This window comes from Rana temporaria, chromosome 9, assembly GCF_905171775.1.
Source record: "Rana temporaria chromosome 9, aRanTem1.1, whole genome shotgun sequence".
Lineage (NCBI taxonomy): Eukaryota > Metazoa > Chordata > Amphibia > Anura > Ranidae > Rana > Rana temporaria.
This window is the reverse complement of record NC_053497.1, coordinates 166,560,566-166,579,042: the sequence shown is the minus strand read 5'-3', so window position 1 is coordinate 166,579,042 and position 18,477 is coordinate 166,560,566. Positions and strand designations below refer to the sequence as shown.

Genomic DNA, 18,477 nt, shown 5'->3' with positions numbered 1-18,477 from the left:
CTGGAGGTATCCCAGACAGATCCAACGTCCGCATAAATGGCATGGCTGTCGGCCAGACACACTGTGACAAAGCCATAAAGGCTGGTCATATGTGTGCCCTAGAACAAGATGTTCCCCGGCCGCCCCTGGAGCAAGGTGCCTGTCGTGGACGACCCAGAGCTGAGCTGAGGGCCGGCTAACGCTCGTAGGCCGAACATGGGTGGACTACAAGAGTCTAAGACCCAGTCGGCAGTTGATAGAAGAATCTCAGGATCCAAAAAATGCAGGAACAAAATAATAAAAAGCGAAAAAAAAAAAAAAAAAATCGCAAGAAAAAATCTCCAGAGTACAGGACTCCAGAGTGCCTATCCTCTCCTGTCGTTGGGCAGAGAAAAACTGAGGCTGCTAGAGCAGGGTGTGGGTTATACCCAGGGGGGCCACACCCCCTGGGAGGAGCTGCACTGAGGAAAGTGTTGTTAACACTTATAGTGCTTTTTTTCTGCCTAAACTCTCCTGAAGGAAGCGGATATAACCCTAGGGTCAAAGGCTGCTGTGTCCGTCCATGAACAGAAGAGAAATGGGGTCTATAAAACCCCACATCTCTCCTCCAGGCTGGAAAGCATGAGATAAAAAAAATGTAATTAACAATCCCATGCTTTCCAGCCGTGATCGTGGCTTTGTTTACAACAGCGGCCCGGATGGAACGTCATAACGTTGCACCGGGCCTCCAACGGTCATATCTCTACGCTCATCATCCGGCAGCGGTGGGTTCTTTCTCCGGGTCCCTGATGGCACGGGAGAGCCTGAAGAAGCACCAGAGGGCGGCGGGATTGGGGGTGATGTCCCCACCCAAGCGAGTAAGAACGATCAAGCGGTGGAACTGCTGCTATGATCATTCTTGCGGTGCACAGAATCGCCGTCTCTAAAAGATGATGCCTGAATGATACCTGTAGCTGCACCTATCATTCAGATATCCCCACTGAAATTCACAGACATCCAATGATGTCCTTGGGCTGGAAGTAGTTAAGACCCCTTTTACACTGGGGGCGTTTTGCAAGCTCTATAGCGTTAAAAATAGTGCCTTCAAAACGCCCTAAAGCAGCTGCTCCATTCACTCCAGTGTGAAAGCCCGGGGGCTTTCACACTGGAGCAGTGCGCTGGCAGAGCGTCAGAAAAAGTCCTGCCAGCAGCTCCTTTGGAGCAGTGAACCCACAGCTCCTAATGCGCTCCTACCCATTGAAATCAATGAGCAGCGATGCCGTACCGTCAGGAAAAACGCAGCTGTAGCGGCGGTTTTAACCCCTTTTCTGCCGCTAGCGGGGGTAAAACCGCCCCCCGCTAGTGGTGAAAAGTGCCGCAAATACGACGGTAAAGCGTTGTGTCTAATGGTTGTGTGTTGAGTTATTTTGAGGGCAAATTTACACTGTTATACAAGCTGTACACTCACTGCTTTACATTGTAGCAAAGTGTCATTTCTTCAGTGTTGTCACATGAAAAGATAGAATTAAATGTTTACAAAAATGTGAGGGGTGTACTTACTTTTGTGAGATATTATAAATATATATAGTGGAGAGGAGACCCCAGGTCACAGTGTGTATTAGCACATTCCGACAGGTTTTTGCAAAGACAGGCATGATGATTGCACACCTGTGTTCTGGGTTAATATTCCTCTCAGGAAGACAGCTCAGGGCTCACACTTGGGAACAGCTCCACCCTACAGGCAGGTGGCCTGGTGTAGGAGTCGGGAGGGCTTTTAGGTGATGTGGTCTCTAGGAGTCTAAAGCCTCATACACACGATCAGATTTCCATCGGACAAATCCGTGGAATTTTGTGCGAAGGGCGTTGGCCGTGAACTTGTTCTGCATACACATGACAGAAAATTTTCAGCCAACATACACAAAACTACGTTGTTTTTCAGCTCTTTAGCACCTACCTTTGGGCAACTTCTGCTAATGTTGTCTGATGGTTAGCATTGTTTCGGAGCATGCGTGTTTGTACTTTGGATTTTTTTTCCGACGGACTTGTGTACACACGATCGGAGAATCCTACGGAACACATTTGTTGTCGGAAAATTTGAAAGCATGCTATAAAACATTTGTTGTCGGAAATACCGACAACAATTGTCCGATGGAGCGTACAGTCGGCTTATCCGACAAAACCCTTCCATCACACAATTGTTGTCGGAAAATCCGAGGCTTAAGGCTGCAGGTGGAAGTCTGAGTGTGGATGTCTACAGGAGGCAGATGTGTCCCGCGACCAATCAGTACGAAGCTGAGCAAGTAAGCTCCAGGAGGGAGTTGTGACTAAGTAAGAGTGAGTGAGCCAGGAGGCTGAGATATCTGTTATACAACGATGGTGGAACCCCCTGTGAGGGAAGATTTTCTGTGACGTTTGTTTTGTTTAAAAATAATTGGGCTGCCACATCATTCCTGAAAATGCATACACCACTAGAGCATATAATCACCCCGCATCGTTACAATACACACACATATACATTCAGTATACGCAGTCACCTCTCTTCTCCAGATCTTCTCTCCCATTGTTGATGTGTTTCTTCAGCCATTCTATACATTCATTTTCCAGATAATTCTTCCAACTCTCCCCCCATCTCTCCTCCGGACTGTTCACTCTCTGTGTGGTGATCTGAGCCTCATTCATGGTCGGGATAAAGATCCCATTCTGTGTGTCCAGATACAGGAATTCTCTCCCATCATATCTATGATGATTATACCCCTCAGTGGTGCCGTCATCTCTCAGCTCACAGCCGTACATCCACTGTATAATATGGATCCCTGCAGACAGAAGAGGAAGATGTGACCCGGGATCAGAGCGTGTCATGTGTGTGATGAGGAACGATGGTGTAGTGATGATGATAAAGATGATAAATCATTACAGTAATCAATATTTAAAAAGAATATTATAAGTAAAATGATGTCACCTCACAGTATTAAGGACCACAGAGTGTGAAACATGTATGGTATGCAGGGCTTTTTTCCCTCAAACAATAGGTGCTGGAACTCAACCACGACCCCCTAAAACCCCTCCCCCACACACACCCTCCAAATCACATCAAATAGTGGGTGTGGTCAGATTTCACAAACAGTAGGAGGCTTTGCACTGCATACAGAGTGCAGAGCTGTCCCTTGTAAACACAGAAACCAGACTTCTGTGTTTACAAGTGATTGCGGTGAGAAGGCACCAAAGGGTCTGGGCCAGAGGTGGTGGAACTGAGTTCCACCATGTTCCACCTGAAAAAAAGGATTTTTGTACTCACCGTAAAATCCATTTCTCTGAGTTCATAGACGGACACAGCCTTCATTGACCTTAGGGTTATGCTTCTTCCTACCAGGAGATTTAGGCAGAATTCTACAGCACTTAAGGTGTTAAAAACTTTCCTTCATGCCGCTCCTCCCAGGGGGCGTGGCTCCCCCAGGCATAACCCACACCCTGCTCTAGCAGCCTCAGTATGTAACAAGCAGTACAAACAAAGGAGTGGTGGGTGTCGTGTCCGTCTATGAACTCAGAGAAATGGATTTTACGGTGAGTACAAAAATCCTTTTTTCTCTTTCGTTCATAGACGGACACAGCCTTCATTGACCTTAGGGACGTCCCCAAGCAGTGTCAAAAAATTAGAGGGGTGGGAAAAACAACACAGCAAAAACAGGTTACACCCCAAACAAAACCGGAGTTACTCAACGGAGGAACTCCAACCTTAAACTGCCGCCTGTAACACCCTGCGGCCGAAGGAGGCATCAGAAGATGCACTCACATCCACCTTATAAAACTTTGAAAAAGTGTGGACCGACGACCAGGTCGTAGCCTTACACACCTGTAACACAGAGGCTTGATGTCGGAAAGCCCAGGAGGCCCCGATCGCCCTGGTCGAATGCGCCGTGACCCGAAAGGGAGGCGCCCGCCCCTTCAGGGCATAGGCCTGAAGCACAACCTGTCGGATCCACCTGGAAATGGTGGCCGATGAGACAGCTAGGCCCTTACTGGGACCGGACACAGACACGAACAGCGAGTCCGACTTCCGGAACGGAGCTGTCGCCGACAAGTAAACTCGAAGGGCCCGAACCACATCCAAAGAATGTAAGATGGCTTCCTTCGGGTTCTTCGGCTGAGGACACAAGGATGGAAGAACAATGTCCTCATTAATGTGAAAGGCCGAAACGACCTTCGGAAGAAAAGAGGGCTGCGGGCGCAGAACCGCCTTATCCTGATGGATGACCAAGTAGGGGGCCTTGCAAGACAAGGCCGCCAGCTCAGACACTCGTCTGATAGAGGTAATAGCAACCAGAAAGACCACCTTCTGTGACAGTCAGCAAAGGGATCTCCCGAATGTCCTCAAAGGGGGCACGCTGAAGCACCGAGAGGACCAAATTCAAGACCCATGAAGGCAGTGGGGGGCGCACCGGAGGGGCCACATGACGGACCCCCTGCACAAACGTGCGAATTAGGGAGTGCGCCGCCAAGGGACGCTGAAAATAAACAGCCAGAGCAGAAATCTGGCTCTTGATCGTGCTCAAGGCAAGAGCCTGGTCCACACCCCGCTGGAGGAACAGCAGGATCCGGGACACCACGTATGTACGGGGGTGCCACTTCATCTCCTCACACATAGAGATGTAGGCTTTCCATGTACGATGGTAAATCTTTCTTGAAATGGACTTCCGTGCACGCAGCATGGTAGAGATTACCGGGCCCGACAGACCCCGGTCCTTCAGTACCTGGCTCTCAACAGCCACGCCGTTAAAGCCAGTGACCGTAAAGCAGGATGGAAGATCGGACCTTGAGACGGGAGATCTTCCCTCAGGGGTAGACGCCAGGGGGCGTCTGCCACCAGACGTACCAGGTCCGCGTACCAAGAGCGATGTGGCCAGTCTGGGGCGATCAGGATCGTTGGAATCCCTTCGGCTTCCACCCTGCGCAGCAGGCGAGGGAGGAGCCTTAGAGGAGGGAAAGCGTAAATCAGGTGATAGTGACCCCAGGGAGCCACCAACGCGTCTGACGCGTCCGCCCACTGGTCTTTTGACCTGGCCATGAACCGTGGCACCTTCCGATTGAGACGGGACGCCAGAAGGTCCACGTCTGGAGTGCCCAATTTTTGGCACAGGCACTGAAACACCTCCGGGTGGAGAGACCACTCCCCTTGATCCAGAGTCGTGCGACTTAGGAAGTCGGCTTGCCAATTCTGAACCCCCGGAATGTATACGGCCGACAGAGCCGGAACGGACCTTTCAGCCCACCGAAGTATGTGAGCGACCTCCGTCGCTGCAGCCGAGCTCCTTCTGACGCCCTGATGATTGACGTACGCCACGGCCGTGGCGTTGTCGGACTGGATCCTGATAGGACGGCCATGCAGCTCCAGGGACCACCTGACAAGGCACAGCTTGATTGCTCAGAGCTCCAGAATATTGATTGGCAGACTCCAACGCCCCCCCCCAGCCGAAGAGGCTGGCATCCGTCGTGACCACTGTCCAGAGGCACGGAAGAAAAGACTTCCCGGACCGAAGCACCGGAGACGTCAGCCACCACGCCAGGGAAGACTTGGCCAGATGGCTCAACCGAATCTGGCGATCCAGAGAAGATGGGACCCTGTTCCAACGTGACAGAATCTCTTTCTGAAGTACCCTGGTGTGGAATTGAGCATACGGAACCGCCTTGAAGGAGGCTACCATCAGACCCAGAACCCTCATGCAGAAGCGAAGAGATGACCACTTCTGGGTCGACAACTGTCTCACTGCAGAATGCAGGGTCTCCAGTTTTTCCGATGGGAGGAACACTCTTGCCTCCCCCGAATCCAAAACCAGACGTTCTAGTCTCTGGGACGGAACCAACACTGACTTTTTTAGATTCAGAATCCAGCCTGTAACAGACATATGCATGCTGCCGGGACAGTTATAATCTTCATGCAGGAAGGACTACAAGGAACTGCATGGCTTGTCACAATTGGATGTACCACATTGTATTCTGAGCTCAAAGGGTTAATTGGACAAGTCTCTTTCATTGCTGAATGCTAATGTTCCCTTCACATAGCTAATGAACTCCCTCTTGTGTGCAGGTAAACAGCCCCCCTGTGAGGTGTATGCTGATGGGGATTATGTGTGAGTGATAATTGTTTTAAAGGTTAATTGAATTCTATTGAGAAAGGAATGTGCCTGGCCAGAAAATGTTAAGTGGTTTGCGGTGCCGAAGTGTCTAGAGACTGGTCAAGTGATTAATTCAAGGAGATGTCATTGTTTCAGGGGGTCTGTGTTGAAGCCCCCTACTGGGTGAAGGGGGGGGGCGGAAACTGTCATTGTTCTTGTAACAGTTGTAAGCAGATATAAGCAGGTGAAATATGCCAAATAAAGTCAGTCTGCTTGACCCTTCAAACGTAGCCCGTCTCGTTTCTTGGAAGGGCGTTCGATGGGATATACCGGCGGTACCTGCATATCGCAGCTTGCCAGGGAAAAGGACGTCTCCAACGGCTGAGACCCTCACACCAGTGGGTAGCCGTTACATTGGTTGGCAGCGGTGGGATGGTCCTTTTATCCAAAGAGCAAGTTCTGAATGGAGTCGCAGTACGCCAGGCTGAAAAAATCCACACTAAAAGATCTATTGGAGATTCGTGGTAGGAGCGCCAGCAACAGACCACGGAGGGAGCTGATAGCTGAACTGCTGGAGCTGGACGAAATGGATGGATCCATGGAAGGAACGGAGCCCCTTGCACCGGTCAGCGAAGAAGATGTAATTACTGGGATTGTACAGCGGAGATTATCCTTGTATCCAGAAACGTCCGTGGAACTAATCAACCAGCTGTTCCGGGAAGCAAGGGAGGAGATACAAACCAAGAGGGGACAAGAACTGGAACTGGTAAGAGCTAGACAGCCCATTACACCTGCAGTTCCTACCCCCCCACCTGCTGCTACAGGAAAGAAAATACCGTTCACTGCATTTAAATTTTGTAGAAAGTGAGGAGGAAATCGATGGATATTTGGCGGACTTTGAGAGGCAGTGCTCACTACACCAGGTACCACCAGACCAATGGGTCACTATTTTGTCGGGGAAATTGTCGGGCAAAGCCAATGAAGCCTATCGGGCTCTCGCTCCAGAGGATATTTTACAATACCAGCAAGTTAAAAAAGGCGCTGCTAACCCGATACGCCGTAACTCCAGAAGCCTACCGCCGTCGCTTCCGGGAGTCCAAGAAGAAGGCTGTGGACTCCCACATGGAATGGGCAAACCAGTTACAAAGGGTGGCATCCCATTGGGTCTAAGGGTGCAAGGCCAACACCGGGGAGGAAGTATTGCAGCTGTTCCTAATGGAACATTTCTTCCAAGACCTGGCCGCAGCCATACAAGACTGGGTACGAGATCGCCGTCCCGCTAACTTAAACGAGGCGGCTCGGCTAGTAGATGAGTACGCGGAGACAAGGAAAGTAAGCCAGAGTACTACACGGCTGGCTCATAAGGTGGAACCACGTACTCCAACCGTCACCCCACGCCCAGAGTTTCGGGCTCCAGTCCCACCAGGACCACCACGTCCTCAGGGGCCTAACAACTACCCCCGGGATTCGTCTAGGGTGACGTGCCATCACTGCAGCAACACGGGACATATTGCTCGTTATTGCCCTCTAAGAGCTACAAATAACAACTGGAGACGTACAACACCCAACACAGAAGTCACTCCATCACGTCCCTCTGCGGCCCACTGCCTGGAGACCGAGGGGGGCCCGGAGGAATGTCTGGGAATTTTGTATGAGGCAGACCCAATACAAGCGGCCTCTCCGGATAACCGTCAGCATCACCGTCAGGAGGTACGGGTGAATGGACAAGTAGCACAAGGCTTGAGAGATACCGGGGCCACTATCACTCTGGTTCAAAAACATCTGGTAAAGCCAGAGAACGTCTCCACTCGTACAGTTGCCGTCCGGGTCGCAGGGGGCGCTGTATTCCGCTTACCCACCGCCCGGGTGCACTTAGACTGGGGAGTCGGGTCAGGAAAGACCACCGTTGGTATCATGGACAACCTACCAGCCGAGGTTGTGCTGGGCAACGACATTGGCCCTCTGACTTCGGCGTATCTACCTACACCTGATGCAGCTTGCCCCGTGACCACCCGCTCACAGACCCGTATCACAGATGATCCTACAACAGGCCAGGAGACCCAGGTAAGCCAAGAACCGACATGTAACCCCACTACGGTAGAGAGACCCATAACTTGGGACACCCCAGAGGAATTTGGGAGGGAAACTAGGGAGGACTCCACCCTTCAAAAGTATCGAGAATTAGCAGACAGTAGAGGGGATGAGCGGGAACGTTTTATATGGGAGGGTGACAGGTTATACAGATTGACTGAAGGCAGAAAGAGAGGCGGTGTCCCTTCGCAAAAGCGCCAACTAGTGGTACCCAGAAAGTACCGGTTGGAACTTCTCCGAATCGGCCACGACATTCCGTTGGCAGGGCACCTAGGGGGTAACCGCACCACCTACAGGATCACCCAGACTTTCTTTTGGCCGGGGATCTCGAAGGATGTGCGACGTTACTGCAGCACCTGTGACGTATGCCAACGGATAGGAAAAAGAGGGGACCACCCTAAGGCTCGACTGTCACCTATGCCCGTGATCGAGGAACCGTTTAGCAGGGTAGCAGTCGACCTAGTGGGACCTCTACCTAACCCCAGTCCCTCAGGTAAGAAATACATTCTTACCGTAGTAGACTATGCTACCCGCTACCCGGAGGTCGTCGCTCTGACGAATATTCAGGCGGACACTGTTGCCAGTGCGCTCCTCGGGATATTCACCCGAGTGGGGTTCCCTCAGGAAATCCTGTCCGACCGAGGGACCCAGTTTACTGCAGACCTAACCCAACAGTTATGGAAGGTCTGCGGTATTAAGACCCTGCTTAGTTCACCGTACCACCCTCAGACCAACGGTCTCTGTGAACGCTTTAATGGTACCCTCAAGCAATTGCTGCGGACCTTTACGGCGGAATACAGAGACTGGGAGCGATTTTTGCCGCACCTCTTGTTTGCCTATCGAGAGGTACCGCAGGAATCCACAGGGTTCTCCCCCTTCGAGCTGCTCTATGGACGGAGAGTGCGAGGCCCCCTCGACCTCATCCGGGAGCACTGGGAGGGCGAGACAGAACATGAAGGTGTCCCCATTGTGCCATATGTGCTGGAAATGCGGGACCGCATGGAACAGTTAGCTCGGATGGCACGGGACCATCTCCAAACGGCCCAGGGACGACAAACACTGGTACGACCGGGGCGCCCGTCAGAGAACGTTTCAAGTGGGCCAGAAGGTGCTGGTGCTTAGGCCTGTCAAAGGGAATAAGCTCCAGACCTCATGGCAGGGCCCTTACAAAGTGGTAGCGCAAGTCTGCCATACTACATATGTAATCGCCAGCAGCCAAGATGAAAGGGTCCAGAAGTCCTTTCATGTAAACTTATTAAAAGAGTATCAAGAAAGACCAGAAGATGTAGCAGCCATATGTATTCCAGCCACTGAAGACCCTGACAGCTTACCCATCCCAGATCTATTAGCAGATTTGGAACCTAAGACTCTGCTCAATACGATACAGCTAGGGGAGCAGTTACCTCCCGCAGAAAAGGGACAGATGCGACAATTGATAACTGAGAAAGGACTGACATTTTCCCAGGAGCCCGGGTACACTCTCTTAGCGACTCACTACGTAGAGACCCCAGGACAAAACCCTCTCAGACAGACTCCCTACAGAATCCCTGAGGCAGTAAAAGAGGAGATGAGGAAGGAAATACAAGAAATGTTAAGACTGGGGATCATAGAACCATCTGACAGCCCCTGGGCCTCGCCCGTTGTCCTAGTACCCAAAAAGGAAGGAACAACCCGATTCTGTGTCGATTACCGATGCCTCAATGACAAAACCGTGACAGATGCCTACCCCATGCCCCGAGTAGACGAGCTATTAGATCATATTGCCAGGGGACGTTATCTGACCACAATCGATTTATGCAAAGGGTATTGGCAGATTCCCCTGTCCAAGGAGGCTATCCCTAAGTCGGCATTTGTCACCCCATTTGGCTTATTCCAGTTCAAGGTCATGCCATTTGGGATGAAGAACGCCCCAGCCACATTTCAGCGCTTAGTGGACCGCCTCCTTGATGGCTTCCAGGATTTCGCTTGCGCGTACCTGGATGACATTGCAATCTATAGTGAGACTTGGGGGGAACACTTGAGGCATGTTGAGGCTGTACTGGATCAGATTAGGGCCACGGGCCTAACCCTGAAACCAGAAAAATGTAATTTCGGGATGGCAGAAGTCCAGTACTTGGGACACAGAGTGGGGTGTGGGAAACAACGACCAGAACCCGCTAAGGTTGAGGCTGTAGCCAATTGGCCAACACCCCACACTAAGACCCAGGTACTGGAATTTCTAGGGACAGCGGGGTATTACAGAAAATTTGTCCCTGACTACAGTACCATTGCCAAACCCCTGACGGATTTGACCAAAAAGAATTTGCCTAGAGTAGTCCTGTGGTCTCCCGCCTGTGAAACAGCATTCCAAACCTTGAAACAAGCATTGATCAACGCACCTGTCCTATCTGCCCCCGTCCCTAACAAAAGATTTGTCGTTCATACAGATGCGTCCATGTACGGACCTGGGGCAGTTCTAAGCCAGATCGGGGAGGATGGAGGAGAAAATTGTTACCCAGGGAAGTGAGCTACGCGGCCGTGGAAAAGGAATGTTTAGCCCTGGTTTGGGCTTTAAAGAAGCACACACCCTACCTGTATGGTCAGGAATTCACCCTGATCACGGACCATAACCCCCTAGTATGGCTGAACCGGGTAGCCGGAGATAATGGGCGCCTGCTAAGATGGAGCTTGGCCCTACAACCCTACAATTTTTCTATCCAATACCGCCCTGGCAGATTCAATGGGAATGCCGACGGACTGTCCAGGCAAACGGAACTTTTACCCTAACAGCAGACCGGACATCCCCAAGTTGATCCGAAAAAGATCAATCCGGGTCTGCCGGAGTGTTCCACAAAAGGGGAGTAGTATAACGGACATATGCATGCTGCCGGGACAGTTATAATCTTCATGCAGGAAGGACTACAAGGAACTGCATGGTTTGTCACAATTGGATGTACCACATTGTATTCTGAGCTCAAAGGGTTAATTGGACAAGTCTCTTTCATTGCTGAATGCTAATGTTCCCTTCGCATAGCTAATGAACTCTCTCTTGTGTGCAGGTAAACAGCCCCCCTGTGAGGTGTATGCTGATGGGGATTATGTGTGAGTGATAATTGTTTTAAAGGTTAATTGAATTCTATTGAGAAAGGAATGTGCCTGGCCAGAAAATGTTAAGTGGTTTGCGGTGCCAAAGTGTCTAGAGACTGGTCAAGTGATTAATTCAAGGAGATGTCATTGTTTCAGGGGGTCTGTGTTGAAGCCCCCTACTGGGTGAAGGGGGGGGGCGGAAACTGTCATTGTTCTTGTAACAGTTGTAAGCAGATATAAGCAGGTGAAATATGCCAAATAAAGTCAGTCTGCTTGACCCTTCAAACGTAGCCCGTCTCGTTTCTTGGAAGGGCGTTCGATGGGATATACCGGCGGTACCTGCATATCGCAGCTTGCCAGGGAAAAGGACGTCTCCAACGGCTCAGACCCTCACACCAGTGGGTAGCCGTTACACAGCCGAACTCTTGGAGAGTCCGACACGTGATGGACACGTCCTCCTCTAACTCTGAGCCTGAAGAAGATCTCAGGAGAAGGTCGTCCAGGTATCCCACGATAGTGATCCCTCGCTGCCTCAGCAAGGCCAGGATCGGGGCGAGCACCTTGGTAAAAACCCGTGGCGCCAAAGCCAGACCGAACGGGAGGGCCACAAACTGAAAGTGGTCCTCTCCGATCGCTAAGCGCAGATACCTCTGGTGTCTTGAGCAAATGGGAACATGCAGGTATGCGTCCATGATGTCCAAAGACGCCATGAAGTCCCCCTGGTGGAGGGCTGCTATGATCGATCGGACCGACTCCATCCTGAATCTTTGCACTTTGACAAAGGAGTTGAGGGCCTTTAGGTCCAGGATAGGGCGAACCCCTCCCTTCTTGGGGACCACGAACAGATTGGAGTAGAACCCCTGAAACCATTCCTGCGAGGGAACCGGCACAACCACCCCCCTGTCCAGAAGATCCTGGACAGCCCCGGACAGGGCTAGCCGACGATCCGGAGGAAGCTGGAGGTTGGAGGGAAAAAATCTGTTTGGGGGGCAAGAAAGAAACTCTATCTTGTACCCCGAGGCAACCACCTCGCAAACCCAACGGTCGGATAGAAGAGACTTCCACCGATCCGCGAATTCATGAAGCCGTCCCCCCACCCGAGACGCGGGCGGGGGCGGACCTTCATGCAGAAGCAGGTTTGTCCGCAGGCTTGTTGGGTTTGTTGAACCAGGGGCGCTTTCGCCCTGCAGCAGGGGCTCTAGAACCTTGCGGACCTTTTCCTGTCGTGCTGGGCGCACGAAAAAAACGCTTAGGAGTAGTAAAAGTAGGACCTGGCTTGCGGCGAGGTTCCTTACCCTTCCCAGACTGCGGGAGCAACGTGCTCTTACCCCCCGTGGCATCCTTTATGATGTCATCCAGGGACGCCCCAAAAAGCCGTTCGCCCTTAAAGGGCAAATCCACCAAGGCCTTTTTTGAGGACTGGTCAGCCGACCAGCATTTTAGCCACAAAAGGCAGCGCAGAACCACTGCGTAGACGGAAGCCCTGGAAAGCAAAGGCAACATATCCATGTTTGCCTCGCAGAGAAATTTTTGGCCCTGAACCAATTGTTCAGCCAGGTCCCTAGAGGACTCGGAAGCACCTTGGACCTCCAGCTCCTGCAGCAGGAGCTTAGCTCTTTCAGTCAGGGTTTGCGCCACCAGGGTCCCGGCCAGAGCCGGCCTCACCACCGAACCCACTACCGAGAATAGGGAGCGCCCACGGCCTCCACTCTCCTATCAGCGGGGTCCTTGAATGCAGGAGCCGGAGCGAGGGAGGAGTCTAGAGATGGCGCGGTCAGTGTGGAGGAGTAGCTAGACGGGATGCCTGCTCTCCGGTCCTGCTCCGAACTGATGTCGATATGAGCGTGAGCTGGATCCCCCGCTCCCTCCACTGAAGAGTCCCCCCCCCCTCCCTTCCTCCTCCCCCCCATCGGATTGTAGCTCCCGGCCGGTCGGCCGAAACGGACTTGCACGGGTCTCCCCGAACTGCTAACCTGGCGGGTGAGCTGTTGTGTGGGCTGGGCGGCTCCCCTGGTTTCCCTGGCTTGCAGGCTGGCTGGCGGTGCGGCGGTGCTGCATTGTGTCGGCCGGTGCTGCGTCTCCCTGGTCTGCCTGGTCTGCCTGGTTCTCTGGAGCGGGCGGGTGGATGAGCTGCGGAGGTGTGCCGTGCGGCTTCGGGAGGGGGCCTGGGGGGAGGGGACGTCACGCAGTCACGCAGTATCAGGTGGCCCAGTGGCCCCATAGCTTGCAGCCCAGCGAAGTGAGGCACTGGCCCCATCATCAAAGCCAAAGCCAAAGCCATAAAAGTAGGTACAGAAACAACCTGGAAACTCACTGCAGCAGCTTGTAAGCACTTCCTAGTCAGACAACTATTGGACTGGTGAGTACATTCTATGAGCACACTTCATCCAGCAAAGTGGTGAGTACAAATGTCCTTTTAAATATGAACTAAGAAAAAGAAATACACGAATTGGATACCTCTTTCTGAGGAGATTGACAAATGGATGGGACTGACATGAAAGCATGAAATAATGCTCATAAGGGACATGTGTGCAACACTGTCATTTGAAGTGTCTGTAAAGATGTCGGTAACTTTATAGTCTCCCCGGTGGTTCCCTCTTGATACTTTCCCTCTTCCCATGGGGGTTAATTAAAAAACACAGTGAAAAACTTTTTTTTTTTTTTTTTTTTTTGCAAAACGAGACATACGGAACGTTGGTGTTTTTTTTTTTTTTTTTTTTTTTTTTTTTTTTGGGCGCACCATATTCAATAGACGGGCACCAAAATCGCAGAGAAGAGGGGGGCCAGTACACTTGCTTGTGGCTCCGAATACCCTTATCCAAGGCCAAAGACAAAGAGCGGAAAAATTATAGCAACCCTAAACTGTGATAAATGAAACATCAAAAGGCACTGTTTGGTGCTATATGCAACATATATTGTACTCTTTTCACGTTATACCTCAGTATTCACAATATATAGGCGAGTCGGCAGAAAACGTGTTTAAAAATCCCTTGCAGATATAACTGTAAAAGCGTAGTACACAGTGCAAGTAAACAGACCATTGAGCCCTGAAAACCCGTAGAAGGAGGTCCTTGAGGTATACGGGCGCTGGAGACCGACAAGAGGGGGGGTCAGTATACGAGTTGGGTGCTCCTAATAGCTCCAAGTCAAGCTAAAGATTAGAAATACTATAACAACTATAAATTAAGATATAAGAAACATCAAAGGGAATTGTCTTGTGCAGTAGACACCAACCACAAGCTCAAACGGTCTTCCCATAGAATCTCTCTAAAGTGACGCAGTTACAACCCAGGTGTGAGGATGACCACAAGGGGAAAAACAGTGAAAGGTGGGGCAATCCCAAAGGTCCCCGGCTTAAGTCAAAGCCCAGGCCCGATGTGTAAATTTGTGATCCATGGGACAAATGGAGATAATCAGCACATAGAAAAACCACCAATTGGTAGAGGAGGCCAAGCAGAAAAAGAAAAGAAAAAAGATAAGAAAAAAGGGCCCGCGAATACCTTGGCAGACTCAGAAATACTCTCAGAGTCACTCTCAGAGATTAGAACAGACCAAGATAGAGAAACAGACAAAGAAACAGACCTCGAACAGGGCAATAAGGAAGAAACGCAGGATATGACACTTTTGCCAACAAAAAGGGAGATGGAAGGCATGTTCGCTGCGTTAGAAAGATCACTCAAAACGCAAATGGAAAAAATGGAGAAAAACATGGGGCATATATTGGAAAGAGTGGAGGAAGTGGAGAAAAAAGTTGACCATAATGTAATCTCATTTAAAAAACTAGAGGATGAAATAAAAGCATTAAAAATAAACCAACGAGAACAGGCGTATAAATTAGAAGATCAAGAGAACAGAGATAGAAGAAAGAATATAAGAATACGCGGTGTTCCAGAAACGACACAAGCCGAGGACCTCCCAGAAATAATAAGAAAAATCTGTAATCCAATTTTAGAGAGAGAAACAACTTCCCCACTCAGAATAGATCGAGCACACAGAATAAGACGTCCTAGGGAGAGAGCACAGGATTACCCAAGGGACATTATTGTGCGTTTTGAAAGTTGGGAAGAGAAAAACCAGCTATGGAGAAAACTGAGAGGGAAGTCGCCGTTAGGATACGATCAACATAATATTCAAATTTATCAAGATTTGTCACAAGAGACGTTAAAACGAAGAAGAAGTTTAAAACCATTGCTAGGTGTCCTGCAGGAGCATAATATTCAGTATAATTGGGGATTTCCAGCGTGCCTAATAGGCAGAAAAAATGGTGTTTCGGCAAGACTGAGGTTTTTGGAGGAAATACCAGAATTTTGTCATAGTTTAGGCATCCCAATACCAAGAAATTATTAGCGTTGATCGGCCGGGGAGGAGGGGAATTGTGGGAGAGGGGGCTGTGGGGGGGGGGGAAACGGGGAGGGTCAACATAGTAAGCTATCGGAGTCGGACCGGGGAGAGGGGAGACCCAGAGAGTGCTTCTTCACCAGTTCCCTAGTATAGGGGGACAGGAGACCGGGCTAAAATAGAACTCCACCTCAGCCTGAGGAGCAAAAGAGCGCCAGGAGCGCCAAATAGAAAAAGCTCTAAAAATGACCAGCAGGTCAGGGATCGAAGGGGGGGGGGGGGGGGGAGGAGAAAGGCCCAAAAGAAGAACAAGGGGGCAAGGTACAATTGGAAGGGAGGGGGGGGAGGGAGAAGGGAGGGGAGGGAGGAGATCGGGTGGGAAGGGAGAGGGGAAGATTAGAGAGGGGGGGAAAGGGATTCAGATCTGTGTGTCATGCAGTAGGAAAGAACATACATACCCAAGACAGAGGGAAAAAAAAAAAAAAAAAATATGACAAACATAAAGTTCTTAACATATAACGTAAGAGGTCTCAGTTGCCCCGAAAAAAGACATATGGTACTAAGAGAAGTTGAAAGGCATTCCGCTGAAATAGTTTTCCTGCAAGAGACACACATAACGCTGGACTCTAATGTCAGATTGTATTCTCGGGCAGTTCCTAGTTGGTACTACGGGGACTCCCCAAAGAGGAGAGCAAAAGGGGTCGCCATAGGAATAGGGAAGAATATCTCCTTTACAGTGGAAGAGAGGAAAGTAGACCCGGAAGGTCGTTATTTGTTTCTAAAAGGAGTACTCCAAGGGAAAAAATACACGTTAGCAAATATTTACTGTCCAAACAGCCAACCGCATAAATATCTGAGGGGGATTTTGAATGCCTTAATGGACTTTAAAATAGGACATGTAATACTAGCAGGAGATTTCAATCTCTCAATGGACTATGAACTTGACAGTACATCCGGGGCTCAGAGGCGAAATATTAAACAGCTTAGAATATTAAGAAAAAAAATGCATAGCTACTGTTTAATAGATCCCTGGAGGATTACATATCCAAATAAAAGAGACTACACTTACTATTCCTCCGTACACGGAACATACTCAAGACTGGACTATATATTGGTAGACCATGAGTTATTGGAAGAGGTAGTAGATACTTCGATAGGGGTATCTACAATCTCAGATCACGCTCCTGTTATAGCGGAAATTAGATTCAAAGAAATAGAGCAAAGAAAAGGATCATGGAACCTGAATGAAGAACTTATAGAGGATATAGAGGTAAACAACATAGTGAGAATGGAATTGGATCAATATTTCACCCTTAACAACACACCTGAAGTAAGGGTAGCTACCGTTTGGGAGGCCCATAAGGCATACATCAGAGGGAAATTAATCTCAATAGGAGCAGGGAAAAAAAAGATAAGGAAATTAAACATGAAAAAATTAACAACTGAGCTATTTGAACTGGAGCAAATGCATAAAGAACGAGGAGAAAATGAAATATATCATGAAATTATTGTAAAGAGGACCCAGCTTAGAGATCTGATGAAGGTTGAAGGCTCCCCGATATAAAAAGATATTATTTTGCTGTAAACTTAGCTAGGTTGGTAGAATGGACAAACGCACATACACAAAAAAAATGGGTACGTATGGAAGAAATATTAAGTGGGACACTATTAAATAGAAATGTATGGATACCACCGAAAATGAGGGAACTTAGCACGAACACACACAACATAACAAGGAACGTATTTAGGATATGGGACACAATATTGAGACGGGAAAAATGGGAGTATAACTCTCCATTAATCCCATTAGCAGGCACAAATTTTTTTCCACCAGGTAACGGAACACGTTTTGGAAAACACTTAGGGGAGAAAAAATTAAAAGATATTGTTACACGGGGAAAAATTAAACTTAGACAAGAGATAAAAATAGGGGAAGGGGAACAAAGCATGAGTGAATGGGAGTATATGCAGTTAAAACATTTTGTGAGCACACTACCACAACCAATTAGGGAAGACAAGACACTATATCCAATAGAAAAAATATGCAGCATGGACAAGCCCCTGATACACGGTATATCAAAGGTATACGGGATACTAACAGAACTCGAGACCCAGGAAGCATTGCCCTTTTTAGAAAAATGGGAAAGCGACATTGGTAAAAAAATTGATAAAACACAAATGATAGGTGCAGTATATAACCATGCCGCGGACATCACCACCATAGAAGCAAATTATAAATGTATGGTGCGATGGCACATGACCCCATCAAGAATGAATAAGATCCACCCTAGAAACTCAGAGTTATGTTGGAGAAACTGTAAACAAAAAGGAACAACACTACATATATGGTGGGACTGCCCGAGAATGCAGGAATATTGGAAAGAAATCTTGAAATATATCGCAGAAATAACAGGAGAGACGATTCTATGTAGCCCGCTGACCTGTTTGTTTCACGGAACTGAAAAAACAAAAAAACAATATGGAACAACTCTGGTCCCAGTGTTGTTAAACGCAGCTAAGGCTCTGATCCCCAAAAATTGGTTACACCCAAAGAGGCCATCAATTAAAGAGTGGATAGAAAGGGTGGAATATATAGAAGAGATGGAGTATCTTGCCTGCAGAGAGTTAGGAGAAGAGGACAGAAACAGGATGGTTTGGGAAAAGTGGAAAGTGTTCAAATCCACAGAAAAGTTCGTCCAGGGAACGACAGAAGCAGAAAGATGAAAAACCAAAAAAGAAGATTGCATGGCACACAGATCCGGGGGGGGGGGGGGGGGGGAGGGGGGAGGAAAAGGGGGGGGGGGGGGGGGGGAAAAGGGGAGGAAAAAAAAAAAAAAAAAAAAGGGGGGAATAATAACGATATGCTAATGTAGTTAGATTCGTCAAGCGGGAAAACACCAACTTAACAGTTTAA

General features: G+C 49.3%; 2 protein-coding genes across 5 annotated transcripts in view; one reads left to right on the top strand and one right to left on the bottom strand.

Moving 5' to 3' along the window:
• Positions 1-18,477, top strand: part of LOC120914292 (saoe class I histocompatibility antigen, A alpha chain-like) — a 583,050-nt gene that overhangs the window by 119,714 nt on the left and 444,859 nt on the right. The window lies entirely within an intron of this gene.
• The window catches only part of LOC120914291 (class I histocompatibility antigen, F10 alpha chain-like), an 82,120-nt gene that overhangs the window by 45,991 nt on the left and 17,652 nt on the right, over positions 1-18,477 (bottom strand). For 3 of the 4 annotated variants that reach the window (XR_005743653.1, XR_005743652.1, XM_040324921.1), the window contains exon 3: positions 2,493-2,771. The exons of the other annotated variant lie outside the window; for it this stretch is intronic. Coding sequence is in view for 1 of the 3 variants with exons in the window: in XM_040324921.1 (XP_040180855.1) it covers positions 2,493-2,771 (279 nt within the window). In the remaining 2 variants the exon portion in view is untranslated. The remainder of the gene's footprint in view (positions 1-2,492; positions 2,772-18,477) is intronic. 4 annotated transcript variants of the gene reach the window in all.